Source organism: Rutidosis leptorrhynchoides, chromosome 2 (genome assembly GCF_046630445.1).
Source record: "Rutidosis leptorrhynchoides isolate AG116_Rl617_1_P2 chromosome 2, CSIRO_AGI_Rlap_v1, whole genome shotgun sequence".
Taxonomy (NCBI): domain Eukaryota; kingdom Viridiplantae; phylum Streptophyta; class Magnoliopsida; order Asterales; family Asteraceae; genus Rutidosis; species Rutidosis leptorrhynchoides.
In genome coordinates, this window is record NC_092334.1 from 563,782,329 (window position 1) to 563,805,356 (window position 23,028).

The 23,028-nt window shown below is 32.5% G+C and overlaps 2 protein-coding genes and 1 long non-coding RNA gene across 15 annotated transcripts; 1 reads left to right on the plus strand and 2 right to left on the minus strand.

The window, feature by feature from the left end:
- Window positions 1-3,697: 3,697 nt before the first annotated feature.
- LOC139893131 (histone-lysine N-methyltransferase CLF-like) lies at window positions 3,698-6,611 on the minus strand. Of its 8 annotated transcripts, XM_071876276.1 has the most exons (10): window positions 6,306-6,611; window positions 5,558-5,653; window positions 5,419-5,466; window positions 5,174-5,313; window positions 4,984-5,059; window positions 4,790-4,842; window positions 4,643-4,711; window positions 4,434-4,561; window positions 4,158-4,308; window positions 3,698-3,863 (listed from the first exon to the last, which is right to left on the minus strand). In XM_071876276.1, exons 3-8 carry the CDS (start codon window positions 5,449-5,451, stop codon window positions 4,534-4,536), a joined length of 399 nt encoding a protein of 132 aa, XP_071732377.1. In that variant the 5' UTR covers window positions 5,452-5,466; window positions 5,558-5,653; window positions 6,306-6,611; the 3' UTR covers window positions 3,698-3,863; window positions 4,158-4,308; window positions 4,434-4,533. The 8 variants fall into 8 exon arrangements, 7 of the variants coding, with proteins under 7 accessions (XP_071732377.1, XP_071732378.1, XP_071732380.1 ...); XM_071876277.1 differs by lacking the exon at window positions 4,643-4,711 and having other exon boundaries at window positions 4,434-4,499; XM_071876279.1 differs by lacking the exon at window positions 4,643-4,711.
- Window positions 6,612-8,015: 1,404 nt separating this feature from the next.
- On the minus strand, window positions 8,016-10,996 carry LOC139889750 (NAC domain-containing protein 1-like). Its single transcript, XM_071872686.1, has 4 exons — window positions 10,810-10,996; window positions 9,959-10,227; window positions 9,588-9,734; window positions 8,016-8,588 (listed from the first exon to the last, which is right to left on the minus strand). The coding sequence occupies exons 1-4, from the start codon at window positions 10,994-10,996 to the stop codon at window positions 8,121-8,123; spliced, it is 1,071 nt and encodes a 356-aa protein (XP_071728787.1). The 3' UTR covers window positions 8,016-8,120.
- Window positions 10,997-11,537: 541 nt separating this feature from the next.
- LOC139893132 (uncharacterized) lies at window positions 11,538-17,119 on the plus strand. 6 transcript variants are annotated; one of them, XR_011774360.1, is made up of 7 exons: window positions 11,538-11,930; window positions 12,590-12,736; window positions 14,002-14,159; window positions 14,257-14,454; window positions 14,713-14,889; window positions 15,411-15,546; window positions 16,811-17,116. It is a non-coding gene; the product is annotated as an uncharacterized lncRNA (long non-coding RNA). The 6 variants fall into 6 exon arrangements; XR_011774356.1 differs by having other exon boundaries at window positions 12,590-12,940; window positions 14,713-15,546; window positions 16,811-17,119; XR_011774358.1 differs by having other exon boundaries at window positions 12,649-12,940; window positions 14,713-15,546; window positions 16,811-17,119.
- Window positions 17,120-23,028: the final 5,909 nt, after the last annotated feature.

Consider the following 23,028-nt stretch of genomic DNA (forward strand, 5'->3'; position numbering starts at 1 on the left):
ACAAGTACGTAATTAAGGTCATAAGGGTCATCATCAATCATCATTAAACAAAAGGTAACAAGTAAGACTCGTTTATGAAAGTCGTTTAAAACAAAGGCTGACTTCGGTCAGTCACCATGGCCTCTACCCTTACTGAATTAAGGTGAGACCAGTGGTCATGGCTCCGTCTATGAGTCCCTTAAGTGTGGTAAAATTTACAGAAGCAAACTCGTCTTGGTTTGACCGTGGCGACGGTCTAAGTGCGAGTAGGTCAGAAATTTCTGCACAACGTTAAAGGACATGGTAACGATCGGAGGGCCATAAATCCTAAACCGTAACTCGGATTAAGACGAGTCCTATATGAAAAGTTATCTACTCGAAAAGTTCTATCTAAAAATCAAGGTTAGAACAGCCCAGGTCTACTGGTCTGTTCCAGAAGCAGTAGGTCAGAAACTTTTGGACAGAATGCAGTGGGTTTTCAAGGGTTCCGGTGATCTTGGTGTTGGATGCTCATCATGGTTCTCATCCTTGATGCGTCTAGCTTCAAGTGCACAACTCATGGATGTGAATACATCATCTTAACCAAGATTTGTCCATCATAACCTTAGTGCAAGTCTAAGACATGAATTTGATGAACCAAGGTTACATCAAGTCCTAGATCTACACACACATGAACAATGAAAGTAATTCTAACTAAGTTTTGACACTAGCAACACAAGTGTGAGTCTAAGACATGTAGATCAACTCACTTAAGAGTTGTATAATGTTTGATGAACCAAGGTTTCGTCAAAGTCTTAGATCTAGCACACACATGAACTTTTAAAACAATAATAAGTTACAAACTTGAATTGAACTTAAGTAAGCAAGATCTTTAGCTTGTAGAACATAGTTCTTAATTAGATCTTGAAGATTCAAGACTCAAAAGTTTAGATCTATAGTTCTTAAGTCAAATCAACACAAGTTAGAGAGTTTAAAGTGTTGTTCTTGAACTAACAAGTTAGATCCAAGAAATATAAGATCAAGATTAACTAGTAATCATGACCAAGGTTACATGTAAGTTTATGAACAAGTTCATGAACACTAAGAAAGATCACAACCAAGTGTTGGATCCATGATACTTGCACCAAAGTGTAAGCTCTTGTTGGTTTCATGTCCTTGTTCAAATGTGTAGTAAGCAACTAACAATAAGAAATAAAGAAAATGAATGATAAGCCTAAACCAACCATGAAGGTGGTATTCTAGTAACATACAACAAACAAGAACACAAGTAACAATTATAAAGATTATAAACTTTAAATCTTTTGAAACAAAATATGTAGAACATAACTAGATAGATTATGTTCTTGGATGTTCTTGATAAATACAAGATATAAGTGAAGAATCAAACTAAAGAATTGATTCTTGAAACATGTAAAGAAAGACAAGTAAGTAAGTAAGTAAACAACTTAGTAATCTACAAGTAATTAAACTACAACAAGATTAAGTAACAACCAACAAAAGATGATGATGATTTTGATGATGAAGGCCACGGTTTTCACAAGGAAAAAGAAGAAGAAAAACTTCAAGTTAACTTACAAGAACAAGAGAGAATTTGAGAGAGAATGAAGCAAGTTTGTGTGTGTGTATTTGAGAGGGAAATGCAAGTAAGTTGTGAATGAAAAATGGAAACCAAAACACCCCATATGGGCATACTAGCCGACGGTTTAGGGGGGTAAGAGGGGGAAGGGAGTTGTTTGTTGGTCCATGCATGGTAAGGCTTACAAAAGGTGGTTAAAGTGGGTGATTACATGGGGATTACATGCAACTAGATTCCAATTCTATGTAACCAACTAGTTTAAGTTCAAGTATCATACTTACATGTAAACATGGGCTAGTTTAATCCATAATATAAGTAGGGTGGGCTTACACTAGTCCATTAACACTTAAAAGGCCCAAGTTGCAAGTAGTTAGCAAGTAATCCAATAAAAGTCCATCTTAAGCCCAAGTAACTAACTAAAGGCCTTAGTTAATTAAAATGATTAATAAAATTAATCATGAATGTAAATAATATCTTAAAATATTATTCGTGCAAGTTCCGGGTGTCACAAAGACGTTTCGGGCATTTAAAGTTCGAGTACGGGCAATTAAAGCAACATGTAAATGTAATAACATACATTCGATTAATCACACGTATTAATAATAATTATTAATAAATAACGTTGGAAAAACCAGGGTCGTTACATTGAAGGTGTGACAACGGCACTTTGTCTTTTCCTATTTCAACCCCACGTAAAAGTCCCTTCTCAATAGCCTCTTTTGCAAGTAAGTTCAACCCTTCCCGCAATAATAAAAAGAAAAGCCGAGAGGGGGTCCCCTTGCCTAATTCCTTTTTCCAATTTGAATTCCTTGGTAGGGGAACCGTTGACGAGTATGGAAACCGAAGCTGATCTGAGGCATGAATCGATCCATTTAATCCATCTAGCACCAAATCCCATTCGGCACATCATAGATAAAAGGAAATTCCAGTTAATGCTATCGAACGCTTTAGCGAAATCCTAAAAATGAAACTCTTTTTCCTGCGGCACTTCAAATCCACTACACTTTCATTGAGAACCAAAATCCCATCCATAATATATCGACCCGTGAGGAATGCGCTTTGTTCGCTCCCTATAATCTTTGACATCACAACTCGAATTCTATTAGAAAGAAGTTTAGCGATTATCTTGTAATAGCTATTTATCAGAAGCAATGTACTATGGAGCTTTATTAAAAGTTATACTGAATTCAAACTTTCAGGACACTAAGAGTATTACAATAAGATCAAAAAGCGGATGGAGGGTTGACATAATTACTGACTGAATCAATTGAATTGATTGTAACAGGGTATCACTTTCAGCAACACGAAGAGTATTGACGGTAACTAGGTTTTTCATTGCGAAAGTATGTGCTAATAGGGTAATCGTATTGCTTTCAAAGTAAATAACATATGTTGTAAAACTATATATTAAGTTATGTAAAACTATTAATCAAAACTATCGTGCATTGTAATTGTATATACTAAAATTTACGATACTAATGTTTTCAATTAATGCTTTCGTGACTAATAATAAAATGTTTTACTTTTTTTAAATGTATTATACATTTTACATCTGATCAGTATCAATACTATCGTTAATATTAAATACATTTGAATTCATTGCATTTTGCCATGTTATTATTCTTCGTCGTGTGTGCTAGATCAAAGTATTCGAACACTTTATTTCACTACAAGAAAAAATAGCTTTAGTGACAAGCACTTTTTGGTCACTAATCATACAAATATAGTCATCAAGTTAAATTAGTGACCAAAATAAATTGGTCACTTTTCGTCACTATAGGTTCGTCACAAAACATAATTAGAGACCAAAATACTAACTTGGTCACTGAAGTGACCAACTAATTATGGTCACTAATATTAGTGCCGAAAAAAATTGGTCACTAGCGTTTACTAATTGTGACCAAAAAAATGGTCACACTTTCTTGTTATTGACCAAAAAGTGGTCACAATTTAGAGACCAAACACTAGTCACAATTTAGAGACCAAAAAGTGGTCACTAATTTTCTATTAGAGACCATAATGTGGTCACAATTGTTAATTCTCTATAGTGAGATAATATGATACGAATGCTCAAATTATGCTATAATTGTTTTTGCAATCAATTAAAACTCAACTTATATATCAAACAAAAACATATCATTTCTAAAATGTACTTGCTAAACTCAACATCTAGTAGTTTTTCAACTTCAATTACAAAATCACAAAAATATCCACAACAAGAAAACAATTTGAAAAACATCAATCTATGCTATAGTAGATGTCTTCTTGGCTAAGCCATCACTACGCTTCTCTTGTTGATCTTGAGTACCTGTACCCGCTTACAATATTCAAAAACTGATATACAAATGACTGAATCATCATTACCAGCTGGTTATCTATAATTACGTAGCAATGTTTGTTTCTACTGGTGTTCATGCCCTACTGTGGTAATAAGTCAATAAAAGCATGGTCAAACTTTGTTGACCAAATTTTTAGCAGAGCCTAACTTTAGAATGTGAGATCATTTTTCTGCTTAAAACTGGAATGAAATGAACAATAAGTAGATAAGTTGTTTCTGCATCAACAAACTGATATTATGATACATAACACTATATATACTAACCGTATTCTCATTAGTCTCAATCTTGCTCCCATCATCTACGGAATCTGCTTTGTCGTCTTGAAACGCTTGGTTATTTTCATGATTCTTCAAGATATAATTTACTTCGACACATGTCTGCAGTGTACCCATAAGATTTCTAGCTATCGAACAGCTGTAAGAATGAAAAAAGATCGAACTAACTAAATATATGATGTATTAACAAACAAAAAGCACGCAAAAAAATAATATTATTCTCCAGAACATTTTTGGACCAAGGCAAAACAATCATGTACTAACCTGTTGTGCCCTAACATATCCAGATCCTACTCTAAAGTTCGCCATGACTCAAAATACGTCATTTGTCTATTGTTATTCGAATTCCCAAACTTGTTTTTTGTCAGTTCGTCATTTCTACCATTAGATCACTGATCAAATAGGCATCTTTGAATATACGCTTACGTAAGCAATGGAGTATCAAACTGTTATGGTAAGAAATAGAAAAATACCTGGAGACAACAATGTGGGGAACAAGGAATATTTTCTTCATTAATATTGTTCCAATTTGGTTTATCAGCCTTATTAGAATAGTTAAGGTTAACTTGACTTAATTATGTATAGGATCAAGATAAATTTTTATCAACGAGGAAAGTCACCTTACAGAAAATACAAGCTCCTGTGAACATCCATGTGATTTACAATCAAAGATCTACCAATATAAAGAAAAGGGATTAATTAACTCGTAATAACATGATACGAATAGCATCAAACGAAGAACGCAACTGGAAAAAATAACCGAACAGAAGAATGTCAATCGTGAACAGTAATGGCATATCCAGAAAGTGCTTACCTTGACGTCGAATGGTCCTAGTTGAGCCAGTAAATCGTAGACAATATCAAATGGTCCAAGTTGTTTAACAATCTTTCTGGGAGCATTAACACACCATAAGAATATTTGTAATATATATTTCATGATCGAAGCATTTAAAGTGAAGTAAACAAACCGAATAATGTTATCTTCAGAGCCGACAAACTCTTACTTATCTTCTTCTTCATCGATTTCTTCTTCCTCACTGTCACTGCAGACAAGAATTTCACTCCCATTTTGATCATTATAAATCCTCCTGCTGACTACAGATTGATATTCTGCCACTTTTTGATTTCTGCATTTTCGTTCAACCTTTTATTACAATAACCAATGTTAACATATATAAAGAAAGTATTAGCTTTAAACACATATATATTATACACTTTAAAGATCCTCGCCAAAATGCAAAATGCATACCCATTCAAGAAAGCCCATGTGGTTATTCTCCATAGAATGCCTAGAGACCTATAAAAAAAATATATATATATATTTACGATCTTTGGGTTAAACATTGACGGTAAGTAGTAGAAGCAAATTCAAACAAAGCAATGTGTACCTGCTGATTTTGTTTACATTTTGGATGACTTAGGTTCTCCTTTATCAAATGTCTTTTGAATCATTTCGGTTGGCTTTAATGAAGCCAGTATCTTTGCTACAAAAAAACCAAAAGGCCATTTGTTTAACCCTATTTTCCCAAAAGTGTTATCACATGCATAAATCTTTTTTCATAGAATCACTGAAACAATATAGAACACGCTATCTTAAATAAAATCAAATAAAAGAACCTCACAAAAAGTTTTTTCAGACAAACCAAACCATCCCAAACACATTTAACTCGTAATATTATAACCAATAGATAGATACTAACATCATTCCATATTCATCCACAATTTTTAAACCTTAACACTCCATACAAGACACAAACATATTTATATTTTATATCTGGAATTATAATAAAATAGAACTTAATTACAACCATAGTTCATAAAACTGAATATAACTAAAATATATTGTCAAATTCTTAATTGATAGCAGAAGCTACTATACATTCTCATTCAGGCATTTCAACATACACGTAGAGTGCAATCACTTTCACTAACCTCCGCACCATATCATCTACATCAATTTCAAATATCTCCAATTCCACACTGTTTAAAAACATGATTCAACAAATAATGTCCAAATCACATGAATGAAGGTCCCAAAAATTAACAAAAATGAACAATAATTGGTCAAGTGAGGTAAAATTATCTAGGTTTACAATCAAAACTTAACAAATTAGTTGCGGTTTATAATCAACATACCTTTAGATCGCATGAAACTTTATCAATTTAAGGAGAACAGTTACCGTTACCCGTCATTCGCCGACAACAGTTTTCGCATCAAAACCGATGTCTCCGTGTATGGCGGAATAACAGTGTGCAAACGGCCGACGGAGCTAGTGTGGCTGAGCGGTGAGTACGGTAGGTGAGAGTGGCGGCGACAGTGACGGCTAGGTTGACGTTGATTTATCGAAGATGATCGAGACGATGGCGGTTTGTAAACGTGAGGAGCCGAAATGTTAATTGAATAAGAGTGGGAATGAATCATATTTTATTTTTTATTTTTGTTGCTCGAAACCCAAAAATCACTAATATACCCTTTTCACCCCAAATTTTCAAATATATATGATCTTGTGGCTGATATATACATTTATTGTATTGTATAACTTAGATATTAATAGTATATAGTTTGCTATGGTTGGGTGTAAAATCTAAAAGACGTCTTTGAGATCATTATTTTTTGGTAACTACTTTTCTAAATTAGTGACCAGTTTTTGGTCTCTGTTGTGTACATATTTTTGTGACAATTATTTTTTGGTCACTAATGTCGTATGATGACCAAGATTTAGTGACGACTTTTTAATGGTAACTATATGGTATTATCAGTGACCAAATAATAAATCGTCACTAAAAATTGGTCACTAATGACCCTTTTTCTTGTAGTGTTTTTGTTGAACTGTTATGCAGATTAGTGCAAGATCAAAGTATCCTCCACAGTTTGTGGAATCACTAATTAGTGTTTGATTTTCTGTTTAATGGTGTTCGGAAACACAGAACTAATTCTTAATAATTTGTAGTAGGAAGTATATGATTGAAGATTTGACGAAGTTGTGTATCTCCCAATATTTCAGTGCAGATGTGTTTCATGACGTCAAAGGGACTGTCGTCGCGGAGCTGAAATGGTTGAGTACTTGTGCTCATTCTGTGCAGAGTATTTTGATACTGTAGTTCTTTGTGGTCGTATTGTAGATTATGAGCATGCGGTAAAGAATGTGGTATTGTGGTATCATTTTCTTAACGCTTTATTCAATAAATGTCTTAAATGTTACTCCGTAATTCACTATATACTTTCCATTTGTGTCCATGTTAGAAAAGTGCTACATAAGATTGTGATTGGCAGTTTGTTTACACTATAGATGAATCTGATGGGTACAGTGTGGGTTCTGTCTTAGTCATGATTGCTTGTTGTAAACTGATAAAACTATTGTAATTACAAACAGTTGACACACATATACAGGTGGGCTGTATCTATTAGTGATTCTGAAGATAAAATGTCTACATGAAGGTATTGTACGTTGTGGATCCTTATAATATCATCAAATATTATTTATTGGTTAGTAAAATTTTTTACTAATTTCCAGCGACTCGGTGTGGACATTGCAAGAATGCAATGTGGTGATAGCAATACACCTTTGTGGTGTATATCATCTCTATTTTTCATTTGTATGAATATAATTTAGTAGCATACCAACACAGCAATACTCCCCTTATACAATGTCACTTGGTATGGCTACAAATAATATTGAACACAATGGCATGTTCAAATATGCATGATCACACTTAAGTTTCATAGAGAATCGAACCGGATCAAACTTTCTAACCAAGGAGTAACTGCATTTAAGCATATGATGAAAACACCAAGTTCAAGTACCATCTACGCTAAACGTTTCCATAACTTCTACAAAACGGTATAGAGTTTAGAAACCATGCACTATTATAAATAAACTCCGACTAGATTATATTACTATACTCAGAATAAGTCATGTTACCTAAAACTTTTGTTCACTATTTCTGTAATTATTTAACGTCCATCCTCAATTCGTTGTTCGTTGCGGTCAAACAGTCAACTCGAGTCTGAAGAATCTTGATCAGCATTTGTGCTCGCATCACTTCAATCTTCCAATTCTCTTTACTAATTGTCTCAATAATGATTTCTTTTTCCAAGTTACTAATGAATTTCAAATACCCTTCAGGCACTGATTTCTCAAGGGTAGAAACGTCAAATGACGAAATTCTGGCCAGACGATTAACCTGATAGGCTGAAACCGCCTCCAATAAAGAAAAATCCTTTAGTGCAGCTAATGAGTAATTTGTTGTTCCACCGTGTGCTTCATTTGTTGTAACCGAATCCTCTGAACTGTTAGCATTGCTCATATTTGGTTCTGTTTGTTTTGATCGTTTGTTAGACAAACATAGCTCGGGTTCCAAATTTAAATCGAGGTTTTCTAATCTTTCCCTCTTGCAAATACCAGTTTGAGCACCCTCCTGGTCTCATCAACAAAACACAAAAGATTCAAACTTTATGGAGAAAAGAAAATAAAAGATTCAAACTTTTGATCGTATACAACTTAAATTTCGAGTAAAATAAACTAAGATAGCCTAGTGGTTGGGGCCCTCATTCCTTGAAAGAGATCCCAGGTTCGAATCCTTTCCAGGAATATTTAGTGGTGGTCAGGGATGGGTTGGAAATAGCCAGGGAGTAATTATGTTGAGTTGCGTACATCAGAGTATGGGGTCGGATTACCCGCCCTCCCGGGTAGCCAGAACATGGAAAACCTTTTACATTTGACCTGGACTAACGCTTAAAACTCGCAATAGAAAAATTACATTATTGCTGATTTTTTAAGGAAAAATTAACCGTATTCTGCACTAATTATTACTGATTTTTTAAGAAAAGTAATTGTATCATGTAGGTGTGCTTACGACAATCAATTGCAACGCTTAACGAATTCAAAGATAATACTGAGGATGAATTTTTTAAAATAAAGAAATAGTGTAACAAGATAGAAAGCAGGTCACACATTTATAGTTTGTGACGCGCAAAAATCAGACAAAGTGTTGCTAATTAAATACTAGGGTTTTGCAGTTTTTAATAAACCGCCATCCTAAACTATAAATTTCATTAGATGATATAGTTTTGGATATCGTAATCAACTATTGACATACTAGCTAATGTACAAAGCTATATATGCTAACAAAATTGATAACCTACAAACAATGTATGTTAATTGATGCATACTAGGGCACATAACGTCACCTATATATGGTATTCTCATATACTATATATGCAGACGTGGATTAGCTAAATATAGTACGCACAGTACGCAAACAATGACCATCTTCCTTGATATATATATATATATTGATAACGTTCCATAATGATGTCCATTCGTGTTCCATATAGTGGACTTGTTTCATGCACGTCTCAACATTTGATTAGAACTATAACGTCAAATACTAACAACTTAAAAGCAGAAATAATACCTGCACAACATCAACATCGTTTTGAGTTCCATCACCATTAGCCGTTTTATCATCGTCCCATTCTTCCTCAAGAAATGGTGCATAACAATGTCCAATTGGCGGTCCAAGCCCACTCTTTTCGAATATTCGGCACAACACATATGCATCCTATTTTTCCACATCACCCAGAAAAAAAAAGTATTTCTATCAGTTAAATTATAATAACTAAATACCAAACAAGGGAGCCGGTGTGCTCGTTCTTCCTAGTTATAAAAAAAAAAAAAAATTGATTTATTGACAAAACGCCTAATTCAATACTAGAAAGAGAATGAAAGAGAGAGATGTACCAATTAATTACATAATACAAGTAATCATATGTGATCCAAACTTACTTGAGCTAGTTGCAATTCATGGTCAGGAAGTCGATATTCATGCATGACCCAATCTGTGCGCTCGCTACTTGCGGTTCGACCCGTATGAAAAACTAACGTCTTCTTGAATCCTATTGTTTCTTCGTTGTGTTGTATGGCCCGGTCCTGCCCGGTCGACTTCCAAAATCCTTGCTTAGTTACACGTTTCACACGAAAACCAGTACCATAATTCTTGTTAATAGGACTAAAGAAGTACCATTCTTTGTCTCTTGAATTCAACAGAGAGAATTCTAAAAAACAAAAAGTCACAAAAGATCAATAACCTTATTATGCTGAAAAACACTCACACACTTGTACATCATTAAACAAGTTACAAGACTTTAAAACTAATAAAGTGTTTATACAAACTTAATCAGAAACGAATGAAACTTACGTCATCTGTCCAACAAAGCTTAATATCGACCCATAATCGTTACTTTTTTTTTTTTCCCTATATATTTACTGAAGGAATTCACTAACAATACTCAAGAATCATGTTGAAATCAAAGAACAACAAAATGTCATACAATGATTATGGGGCAATATAATAAATATGCAAAAAGATGCATAAAGATCATCGTGTTTTATGTATTAAACACGTCACCTAGGGCATATAATTACTTACAACAACATTTCAAGATAACAATCTTAAGTATTAATTATCTTTACTAAAGCGATATTTACTTCAATTTCTAAGATTGAAAGTTTCCCCAAAAACTAAAACAGAAATAATTCGCATTCATATATAATTATTATAACTATAACTATAATTATAATCATAACTCATAATTTTAATCGTAAACAAGCAAATGAGAATTAATTTAATTTTATACCGGGAAGTTGCCAAGGTTCAGAATTGTAAATATCAACTTCTGCGACTGCTTGATATCGAAAAGGTTTGCCGAAAACTTTACGCTTTAAGTAATAAAGCACGAGTTCATCATCACTCGGATGAAATCGGAATCCAGGAGCGAGTGACGTCGGCGGCACGGGCACCGGCACCGTTAATTTTTGACTCATATTGATTGGTAAGAGAAAATTGGATTAAAAGAAAAAAAGGAAAAAAAAAAAAAAAAAAAAAAGATTATGAGAAAGGTAATGACATTGTTTGATTGATGATTGAAGGTAATGCAAGCAAAGTAAAGCATACAAAAAAATTGGTTGCCGGTGAATGTAGAAACCCTGGTGACTCTTAGACACGATGATCAAGAAATTGGCTATTTTTAGAGCACGGAGAAAAAAATATTAAATATAATCGCAACCGTTTCACTATTCTAGCTTTATACGGAGTACTAATTTTTTTATTATTATTATTTTTTTTTAAAAAGCCAATGTATTATTTAAAAATCTCTACATATTACAAACCGTAAAGGATTTGCTGACGTGTAAAGCTGTCAATCACTCCATCCATTCACTTCCACGTGTAATTATCCTATTGGTGGCAATTTTCCCTTCAAACCTATTGACAAAAGGACACATGTCCCAATAAAATTAATATGTATTCTCACAACTATAAATACATCTCTTTTCTCTTTCTCCTATCAGAAAAAAACACAGTCACCATTATCACCGCCGATGCAGGCCTGTACCGGTCGTAAATCGAATCGGCAATACCACCAATTAATCCGTGACATTTTTCTGAGCAATACCGTATAGGTTTGAATTAGTTTTAGAGTTTCACTAAGTAACCGCTTCACATCTTCCTCTCATACAATCTGTTTATCTGTCAGATTCATCAATCATCTTCATCATACAAAACGCAAAACTGATCTTCATCTCCTACGTTTCTATTGAATTGTTTGCTAAACACCGTCAACTCTAGGGTTTCGTATCGATCAAAAAAATGTCATTATGTATTACACCACAACTGAAATGGGTCAATAGATGTATGTAATGGTGAATATGAATACAATCACACCGGAAATTGGTGATTCTTCAAAAACATGTCATTACTGTATGTAACCCTAACTCTGTAATTTCAAATTAGTTATATTAATTGATTAAAGTTTCAAAATTAGTCAAAATTTTAAAATTAGTTACATTAATTCTTGCGATGTATGTAACTTTTATTCTTAAAAACAGTTTCGTTATTCTATTCAAATAGTTTTAATGAATTCATCTTTTAACATTCATGAATACCAATTTTTCAATTTGTACAATGATTTTATATTCTTTTATGTTGATTGGAACTTTTTTTTTTATTTGAAAGGCAGTTGATTGGAACTATTTTTAACATATAATACATTTTTAGTTATTAACTTGAGATTTGTTCGAGTATGTTATATAAATGATTATATAAATTTTGGATTTGTATATGACGAGAATGAGCGGATACGTTATTGAACATGTTGTAAACTATTCAAAAAATGTTATGATGTATGATATGCTGGCAATTATCTTATAAATTACATATAATGTTATGTCCATCTGTATAAATCTGTGGGAACTTATTATCACTGACTTATTGGATGATAGCTTAAAGCTATCCATCATTGATGTTATTGGCTTCGACTTGATGTGCATATACCTGTCTTTTTATGATTTTTTTTACGTTGTTGTTATCATCAAAATAATCAATTTTGAAATATAATTTTTGGTTACATCATTGTGTAGGGTACTGTTTTTCTAGAGGGCATCAAATCTACATATTCACATAATGTGTTCTTTTGTAGTTGTCTTTGGTTGACAGAGCTTACTACATGGGTTGAACTGATAAATTAATACATTTTGGTATCTTTCTAGCCTTGGCAATTGTTGCAAGTGAGTGAATCTTTATAAAAAGCATTTGTTGATTTATCTTCTATTAAGCATTTTTTATTAATGATTTTCCTACTTTTTTGGGCCGGAGGTCCTCTTGGAAGCAATCTCTTTATCTGTCGAATAGAGAGAGGGAGGACTTTCTCTACTCTTGTGAGTGTTTCACTTGGAAGCAATCTCTTGATCTATCTTTATTCTAGGATAGAGGTAGGATTATCTACGTCCCACATCCCCCATACCTCACACATGTGGGATTGGGTCTGTTGTTGTTGTTGTTGTTGTTGTTGTTGTTGTTGTTGTTGTATACTTCTTCCTCGATTATGATTCCAGATGATTATTGTATTTTGGGTTTGGACATAAAAATGAAGAAAGATATGCTGGATAAATGATTTTGCTTTGTGTTATATCGCTCTCATATAAGTACTGTATTTTGTTTTTACTAATTCGTTTATGTTGAAATCGACTTTTTGTATAAAAAACTAAAACTAATGATTTGGTTTCCTTCATTGGTTTGTATAAATTAATTGGATTTTCTACTAGCCTTTACCCATTTGTTGACAGATTATAGAACCCGATCTTGTAATGGTTCAAGATATTACCCCATCAAGAATAGAGTGTGCCATCAAGGTTAAGGTTATTAGAATGGGGGTTCAAAAGGGGTTTGGATAATGTTAATGCTTTTAGAAATTAATGGTAACCATCCTTGACAGTTTTCTTTTGTCAAAATTAGTTCAGATTGAAACGTGTCAAAGTGATTGGGGTTAAAATGGGTTAAAAGCAGTTTCGGGTTAAACGGGTCAAAATTAATTTACGTCAGTACGGGTCAAATTTGTCTCAGTTTAAGACGGGTCAAAATTAGTTAAGGTTGAAACTGGTCAAAATTAGTTCTTGTCGTAACGAGTCTAAATTATTTCAGGTTGAAACAGGTCATTTTAGAATGGGTCAGACTTCATCAACTCATATTGACTCAGAAACACTTTGGATTCCCTTTTAAAATGTTTTAAAAATAGTTTATGCTTTAGTTAAAATTTCAAATTCAAAAACAATATTATACTACAATGATTATCATTAAGTTATATAATATTATTCAGGAGGTTAGACATAAAAACACCTATATTAACATGTTTGACTTTATCCATCCATTTGACTCGCTCTATTATCATTATGAGATTAACCCCAAATCAAGTCGAGCTAATTGTATGCAAATGAGTTTAAATTACCCAACAATAAATTTGATAAATTAACTAACTATTGTAATGTTTTTTCAGCATACCAAAAGCACCATCCTTTGGCCTTAGAAGACGAAATCTGGCGATTAGTAAAGATTAAAAAGATGGTGTTATTCACAAACGATTAGCAAAACATCATACACTGTAAAAGGCTTTCTGAAAATGTGTGTTACCAATCCATCCTTACTATGCGCAAGGTAAGATGATCATATATTCAGATTTTTATGTAATATTCACACATCTGTTCCAAAAATACAGGATTTAACTTCAATTTTATGTTTTAAATTATTATAGCTACTTGGTAGATCGTCTAACAAGACATAAGAGATGATAATTAATCATGCCAAAAAATGTGTGCTAGATGACAAGATGTACACATACCCATGTGGTGCAAATGGAATCGGGCTTAGGCTTGATTTCGTTATGAACGTCTTAAGTACAACTTTTGATGGCCAAAATCTACCTTTGGATAAACTCTCCATGTTTCAAATGGTATATACTTCATATAACATATATTCTTAGTTAGAATAAGTTGATAGTGGTTTGGGGTTACAATGGGTCAAAAGCAGTTTTGGGTTAAAACGGGTCAAAACGGCTCAAAATTAGTTATAATAATTTGATAGAATGAATATAATTGTTGTACTACAAACTAATGGGTATACGGTTTGATGTGTGTATGGGACAACTCGATATTGCAATATGTTTGTTATTTATGTCGTTTACCAATTTAATTTCATCATTATAATGCAGGTATAGAACCAGTCACATAAATGTTAGTAAATCCTATATTACACGAGGTCGAGAAGATACCACAAGGGAATAGTTTGGAGGTTCTTTGTGATATTTTGAGATCGGGTGGTCTTCAGGGTGAGAAATATGAGCATCAACCGGACATGTTTTTTTGCAGCTGATGATCTTGAATATGAGGTTATTAATTACGTTCATATTTTGTTGACGAAAGGGGTATAGAGTCATTTGGGTGGCAATTTTCACCCATTAACTTACGAGTCGGTCATTTTAGGTCAATTTTTTTACATTACAGTTAAATTGAAAAGAATTGCAAAAAAAAAAAAAAAAAAAGAACAGGACTGTTAGTTGAAAGTCACTCTTAAGTAGTATTAAATTAATAGTACTTCCTGCTATTTTTTCTATAAAAAACTTTTATGATTATCGAATTTGAAATATGGATAAGTACTTTCTAATTATATTTAACATTGTGTTCAAGCTTTTCTGTTAACAATCAACCCACCCACCACCCATTTTACTCGCTCTTTGTAATTATTATATTTAATGTAGTTTAATATTTTTCCACTTTCTAAGTTAGTAATTAGAACCTATTTAATGCATGCTGTTTTTCCTTCTGAACGTCTTGGCATGGTGACTTTCAGGGTCGCTCTAGAAAGCATCTTTAACAAGTAATCTCAGGAATATTTATGTTTATTGTCTAGACTAGAGGTGTCAATTTTGACCCATTGGAGCTCATCTTACTGGATTATCAAGGTTATATCTTGCTGGAATGTCTCTGAAATCAAAGGTTATGTCAACTACCATTGGAGCTGCCTTCACATCCAAAGTGATTTCCAGGTTCATTTTATTTGTTGCAGTGTTGAATTTAACAGTCAAGTTGCCCATTATTGGTTTAATGATGCTTTTTTGACCATAAAAAGTCATAGTCTCAAGTTGCCCATTATTGGTTTAATGATGCTTTTTTGACCATAAAAAGTCATAGTCTCAGTTTATGGGAGATTGCCTATGGTTGTATGTGTTATGTTGTTATTATGATGACCTTGGCTTTTCTTATGGAATTTACCATGTTAGCAGATCATAAATAAAAAGGCCAAGTTAATTAGTGACATTATTGTTTTTAAATGGAGTTTCTCTTTGTTGATGTCTGAAAATGGTCCCTAAAATAGCCTACAATTCATTAGTTATTACGGGTCCAATTATTTCATTACTTTGGGCTGTATAGACATTATGGTTTGGTTTAGCGAAATTCAGCTCATAGGTCAAGGATTAAGAAAAAGACTAGATCGAATTTGGGCCAGTTCTTTAAAAGGGGGTATGAGTGGGCCGGTGCAATTCATTTTGTGTGGGCCAACCGTATTATAATTGTTATAAGGCTGCGTCCATATGAACAAGTGTTGAATATTCATGTCGTGGGCCGGTTTTATAGTTTTGGTAATAGATTGGGCTCCTATGCTATTTATTACTGTTGGGCCAATTATGAGTGGGTTATCCAATTGTTGCTGTTATTTGAGATGGGTCACTTGGGCTTTGGCAAATGTACGAGACAACTCATACTTTTAAGACCAAAAGAAGGATGCAAATTATTAATTATGGAACAAACTTGAAGCATATATTGACTATCTTGTATTATGTTTTGTGGTATTATTTTATTTGTATGCTCCAATATTTTTATGATTGTAGAACTTGGAACGTTCACTAATTCGCCGCATTAGTTTGTTTTGGTCTTTCGTTTTGTCATCATGGTGTCATTTGTAAAAGTGTTTCTCGCGTTCACTAAAAACTCCATGTAAGCCCGTTTGTAAGCCCGTTGTAGTTGTACCTTTATATTCTCTAATAGATTTTTTCGGGGCAAAGTCCCCTTATCCTAAAAATTTTTTTTTACCCATTTACGAATATGCTGCATATGTTTATACTATTAAGATGATGGTTTATAGAAACTGTATTAGAATTCAACCTACATACAACATAAAGTTACCATGACACCCGTAGTATCATATATGACACGCATATTCACGAGTGTGTGAAAATGCAATTTTACGACTTCCGTTCAATGGACGAGCTCATAAAACTGTTAACACATAACTTTTAATGTTATTTGTAGGGTTATAAGCTTGTAAAAACCGAAGGAATTCTGGACCAGTAGTTTAAAAATGCAGTATTCAAGGTTGGAAACTTGCTAATATCAAGTAAAGCAATAGCTTATATCTGGAATACATGGCCACCGCAGTCCTTTTAACTATTAATGCATTACTTATTACTTATTAGTCTAACATAGTAGTATATTTAGTTGAAGGTGGAAAATTTGACCTATTAACCTGTATTGGTAGTGAGAATAATTCAAGAAATGTAGTACATGAAGTCAATTCTTGTGATATGTTGATTCCTTTTTTTGGAGTTTGTACAACTGGTATTAACAACAAACAATACTGTACAAACAATAATGATTCTGAAAACTATTTTTTAGAGCTACCGTGCAACGCACGAGCTCTTAAAATCTAGTTTAATAATATGTACAAGTGTGTTGTAGACGAATAACCTTCAAATAAAGTAACACGAAATTATATTTGTAACATACACGAATATTTACAATGAATTTTGCATAAGACACGAATTCTTTTCATCAACCCGGATCATAATTGTTAACTATTCTAGTACTAGTTTTTAGCTGATGCAATATTGAAAAATCATTTAAAAGATTAATAATGATAAATTAAATTCATTATACTATTAAGTCTATGTGATATACTAATAAAAATGGTTAAACAATTATTAGATTCAATATGAATAATATGTCAATATATAGATGATTCATATACCGGGTTTGATATATATTTATAGAGATAAGGAATAGATAAATGGATCGGGATTTCTTGCATTACAACTTTTCAAAGTCGGGAAACAACATCTTTTACTCTGTATAAAATAGAAATTGTAAAAACTGAAATACGCTAAATGGAGTTGTGGTTGACTGTGCTTTCAAGTAATTAATATTAATATTAATAATATAATAAAAGGAATAATTGAGTTAATTATTAAATTGTAATTAATAAAAGATTCTCGTTCAACATAGAGCGGTTGATTAAGATTTTAAAACTAATAATTATCCTAAAAGCAAAAACTGTAAAATGTGGAGTTTTGTAATTAAACTAATAACGAAAAGTAAATTTAACGAATAACCAGATAGACGAAATAATGTTCACTTTAAATTTCAACAATTGACTAGAATTGCTCTTTAACAATTAAACCGGTTATTAAATAAGTAATAATTCACTTCAATCTCACAATATCCACAAACTAGACCTAATGAACTTTGTAAATTCACATAAACATCATTCATAGTTCTATTTACTTTGTTTAATCAATTAGTTTCTTCCTTGGTTAAATTCACATAAAACCTAGTTTATAAAGATCATTCAAGATAAACTACACGACTATGTTGTCATAATGCTACTCAACTACCACCTACACTCACATGTAAATGTTTAGATCACAAAGTATTGAAGTACAAGTTATTAATCACCAATTAACTCACATTAACTAGTAAAAACTTGTATAGTTCTAGTTCAATTAAAGCAAATAGACAAACTTAATAATGGATTTATGGAAGAACAAATTCAATCAAACAATATTTGAATAACATCAAAATATAGAGCAATCCATCATCAAAAGTCTTACATTAAAGCAAACACTTAAAAGTTTAGCCTAACATATTCATGAGAGAATCAAACACACAATCATAAACGATGAAAAAACATGATAAAATCACTAATATAAATGTTACCAATGTTAATAATCAGTAGACATCCAATCTTTGATCTTGATCTTTTGCTCCTTCAAAATTGATGAAGATTGGCTTTAGAAACCCTAAAATCGCCCCAAAAAATGACTTCTATTCGTCCAAAATCGCGATACCCAAAACTGAATCGAGCTGCGATTTAAATAAGATTTGGTCTGGCCGACATGGGCTCACGATCACGAGCCTGTTCCCTCTATTAACTTCGCGACCGTGAGGGCTGTAAAATCTGCTCATGCGCTCATTTTTCTCTTTCTCGGTTCGTGAAATTGTACTCGAATCCGATCTCTCGATTGGTGACTAAAATCTCACGATAGCGAGGCCTGGAAACACATTTTCAACTTGAAACTTCACTTTAAAGATTGGCATTAACTCGGGTTTGAACCTAGAAGTTTATACTCGATATTTTGGACCCGAAACACTCTAAAATCCTCAAAAATCACCCACTCTTGACCAAAACACCAGCTTGACATAAAAGGCGTTATCTTCAATCATCATAAAATCTTCACTCTTCATTATAAAACCAATGAAACATAACCCGATATTGCGATGTAAAATATATATAAACCGAGCAATATCAGTGTTTATAGTAACTTAATCAGAAATGAATCAAACATCCGTCATCTGTCCATAAAAGTTTACTATCAATATATAGATTGACCCATAATCGTTACTTTGAACTAAGTTGTAACTGTAGATCAGAAATACATCATTCCTTTCTATACGTAACTCGAGTTTCACATTTATTTTATTGTTCACTATATTCACAGAAGGAATATACCGACAATTAAATACTCAAGAATTATGCTGAAAGTAATACAACTATAAAAAGAACAACAAAATGTCATACAATTAGGGGTGATCATTCAGTTGGTTTTCGGTTTAATGGGTTTATTCGGTTTGGTTTTTTCAGTCAAGAATTTTTTTTAGAACCAATAATCGAACCAAAGTTGACAAAACCAAACCAATCTAACCAAATAAGAAATCGGTTTAAATGGATTGGTTTTGGTTAAACCAAATTAAAACTTATAGATAAAAAATGTATTTTTTTAAAAAAAAAAACAACAACATATATTATTGATTAAACTACAAGTATACTAAACTATAAGTAGTCCAAGAGTATACAAGTTGTATACTAAACTATAAGTAGTCTAAGAGTATACAAGTTGTATACTAAACTATATCAAATTATCAATGAAGTAATGAACTATATAAAGTGATAAACACCATTGGAGGCATGGAGGCTGGAGCATAGTAACTATCATAATTAAAAACGGGACAAGCAGTACATCAACAACTTAATTTTCAGCCTTCCAAGTATAAAAATTCATAATACGAAGTAATTGATAAACAACGTCGATTGCGAAAATGAAATCAAACTATAAAAACATTAAACTCAAAACAAGAACATAAAAAAAATCCATACTTAGAATCCAAAATAAAATCAAAATAATCAAACATCATGAGCAGCCTTATTGATCCAACTCGAGTCTCATGGCTCCATGACTCCATTGCAAGTTTGGTTGCTCATCTCAAATAACTCAGACTTCACTCGTTTCCAAGTTCTACAATTACATGATAAAAAGACATTAATAAGTCAGTCATGTCAAGACTAATATAATATAGTCAATAATGCAAAATGACAGTAGTTCAAGTCAAATATTAAATATAACCAAATTACCTTCTTCAATCCTATGCATCTCATCCCAATTTTCTACCGGATCTATCAGCATTGTATTTTCTCGAAACCAGTCTTGTGTTCAGATTAAACTCTCAGCCACATTAGGAGTTAGAGAACTCCTAAACGCATCTAACACCCTTCCACTATGAAATGTCCCGTTCTTATTGATTAAAAACGTTCCATATTAATTGATTTCGTTGCGAGGTTTTGACCTCTATATGAGACGTTTTTCAAATACTGCATTCATTTTTAAAACAAACCATAACCTTTATTTCATAAATAAAGGTTTAAAAAGCTTTACGTAGATTATCAAATAATGATAATCTAAAATATCCTGTTTACACACGACCATTACATAATGGTTTACAATACAAATATGTTACATCGAAATCAGTTTCTTGAATGCAGTTTTTACACAATATCATACAAACATGGACTCCAAATCTTGTCCTTATTTTAGTATGCAACAGCGGAAGCTCTTAGTATTCACCTGAGAATAAACATGCTTTAAACGTCAACAAAAATGTTGGTGAGTTATAGGTTTAACCTATATATATCAAATCGTAACAATAGACCACAAGATTTCATATTTCAATACACATCCCATACATAGAGATAAAAATCATTCATATGGTGAACACCTGGTAACCGACATTAACAAGATGTATATATATAAGAATATCCCCATCATTCCGGGACACCCTTCGGATATGATATAAATTTCAAAGTACTAAAGCATCCGGTACTTTGGATGGGGTTTGTTAGGCCCAATAGATCTATCTTTAGGATTCGCGTCAATTAGAGTGTCTGTTCCCTAATTCTTAGATTACCAGACTTAATAAAAAGGGGCATATACGATTTCGATAATTCAACCACAGAATGTAGTTTCACGTACTTGTGTCTATTTTGTAAATCATTTATAAAACCTGCATGTATTCTCATCCCAAAAATATTAGATTTTAAAAGTGGGACTATAACTCACTTTCACAGATTTTTACTTCGTCGGGAAGTAAGACTTGGCCACTGGTTGATTCACGAACCTATAACAATATATACATATATATCAAAGTATGTTCAAAATATATTTACAACACTTTTAATATATTTTGATGTTTTAAGTTTATTAAGTCAGCTGTCCTCGTTAGTAACCTACAACTAGTTGTCCACAGTTAGATGTACAAAAATAAATCGATAAATATTATCTTGAATCAATCCACGACCCAGTGTATACGTATCTCAGTATTGATCACAACTCAAACTATATATATTTTGGAATCAACCTCAACCCTGTATAGCTAACTCCAACATTCACATATAGAGTGTCTATGGTTGTTCCGAAATATATATAGATGTGTCGACATGATAGGTCGAAACATTGTATACGTGTCTATGGTATCTCAAGATTACATAATATACAATACAAGTTGATTAAGTTATGGTTGGAATAGATTTGTTACCAATTTTCACGTAGCTAAAATGAGAAAAATTATCCAATCTTGTTTTACCCATAACTTCTTCATTTTAAATCCGTTTTGAGTGAATCAAATTGCTATGGTTTCATATTGAACTCTATTTTATGAATCTAAACAGAAAAGTATAGGTTTATAGTCGGAAAAATAAGTTACAAGTTGTTTTTGTAAAGGTAGTCATTTCAGTCGAAAGAACGACGTCTAGATGACCATTTTAGAAAACATACTTCCACTTTGAGTTTAACCATAATTTTTGGATATAGTTTCATGTTCATAATAAAAATAATTTTCTCAGAATAACAACTTTTAAATCAAAGTTTATCATAGTTTTTAATTAACTAACCCAAAACAGCCCGCGGTGTTACTACGACGGCGTAAATCCGGTTTTACGGTGTTTTTCGTGTTTTCAGGTTTTAAATCATTAAGTTAGCATATCATATAGATATAGAACATGTGTTTAGTTGATTTTAAAAGTCAAGTTAGAAGGATTAACTTTTGTTTGCGAACAAGTTTAGAATTAACTAAACTATGTTCTAGTGATTACAAGTTTAAACCTTCGAATAAGATAGCTTTATATGTATGAATTGAATGATGTTATGAACATCATTACTACCTTAATTTCCTTGGATAAACCTACTGGAAAAGAGAAAAATGGATCTAGCTTCAATGGATCCTTGGATGGCTCGAAGTTCTTGAAGCAGAATCATGACACGAAAACAAGTTCAAGTAAGATCATCACTTGAAATAAGATTGTTATAGTTATAGAAATTGAACCAAAGTTTGAATATGATTATTACCTTGTATTAGAATGATAACCTACTGTAAGAAACAAAGATTTCTTGAGGTTGGATGATCTCCTTACAAGATTGGAAGTGAGCTAGCAAACTTGAAAGTATTCTTGATTTTATGAAACTAGAACTTTTGGAATTTATGAAGAACACTTAGAACTTGAAGATAGAACTTGAGAGAGATCAATTAGATGAAGAAAATTGAAGAATGAAAGTGTTTGTAGGTGTTTTTGGTCGTTGGTGTATGGATTAGATATAAAGGATATGTAATTTTGTTTTCATGTAAATAAGTCATGAATGATTACTCATATTTTTGTAATTTTATGAGATATTTCATGCTAGTTGCCAAATGATGGTTCCCACATGTGTTAGGTAACTCACATGGGCTGCTAAGAGCTGATCATTGGAGTGTATATACCAATAGTACATACATCTAAAAGCTGTGTATTGTACGAGTACGAATACGGGTGCATACGAGTAGAATTGTTGATGAAACTGAACGAGGATGTAATTGTAAGCATTTTTGTTAAGTAGAAGTATTTTGATAAGTGTATTGAAGTCTTTCAAAAGTTTATAAATACATATTAA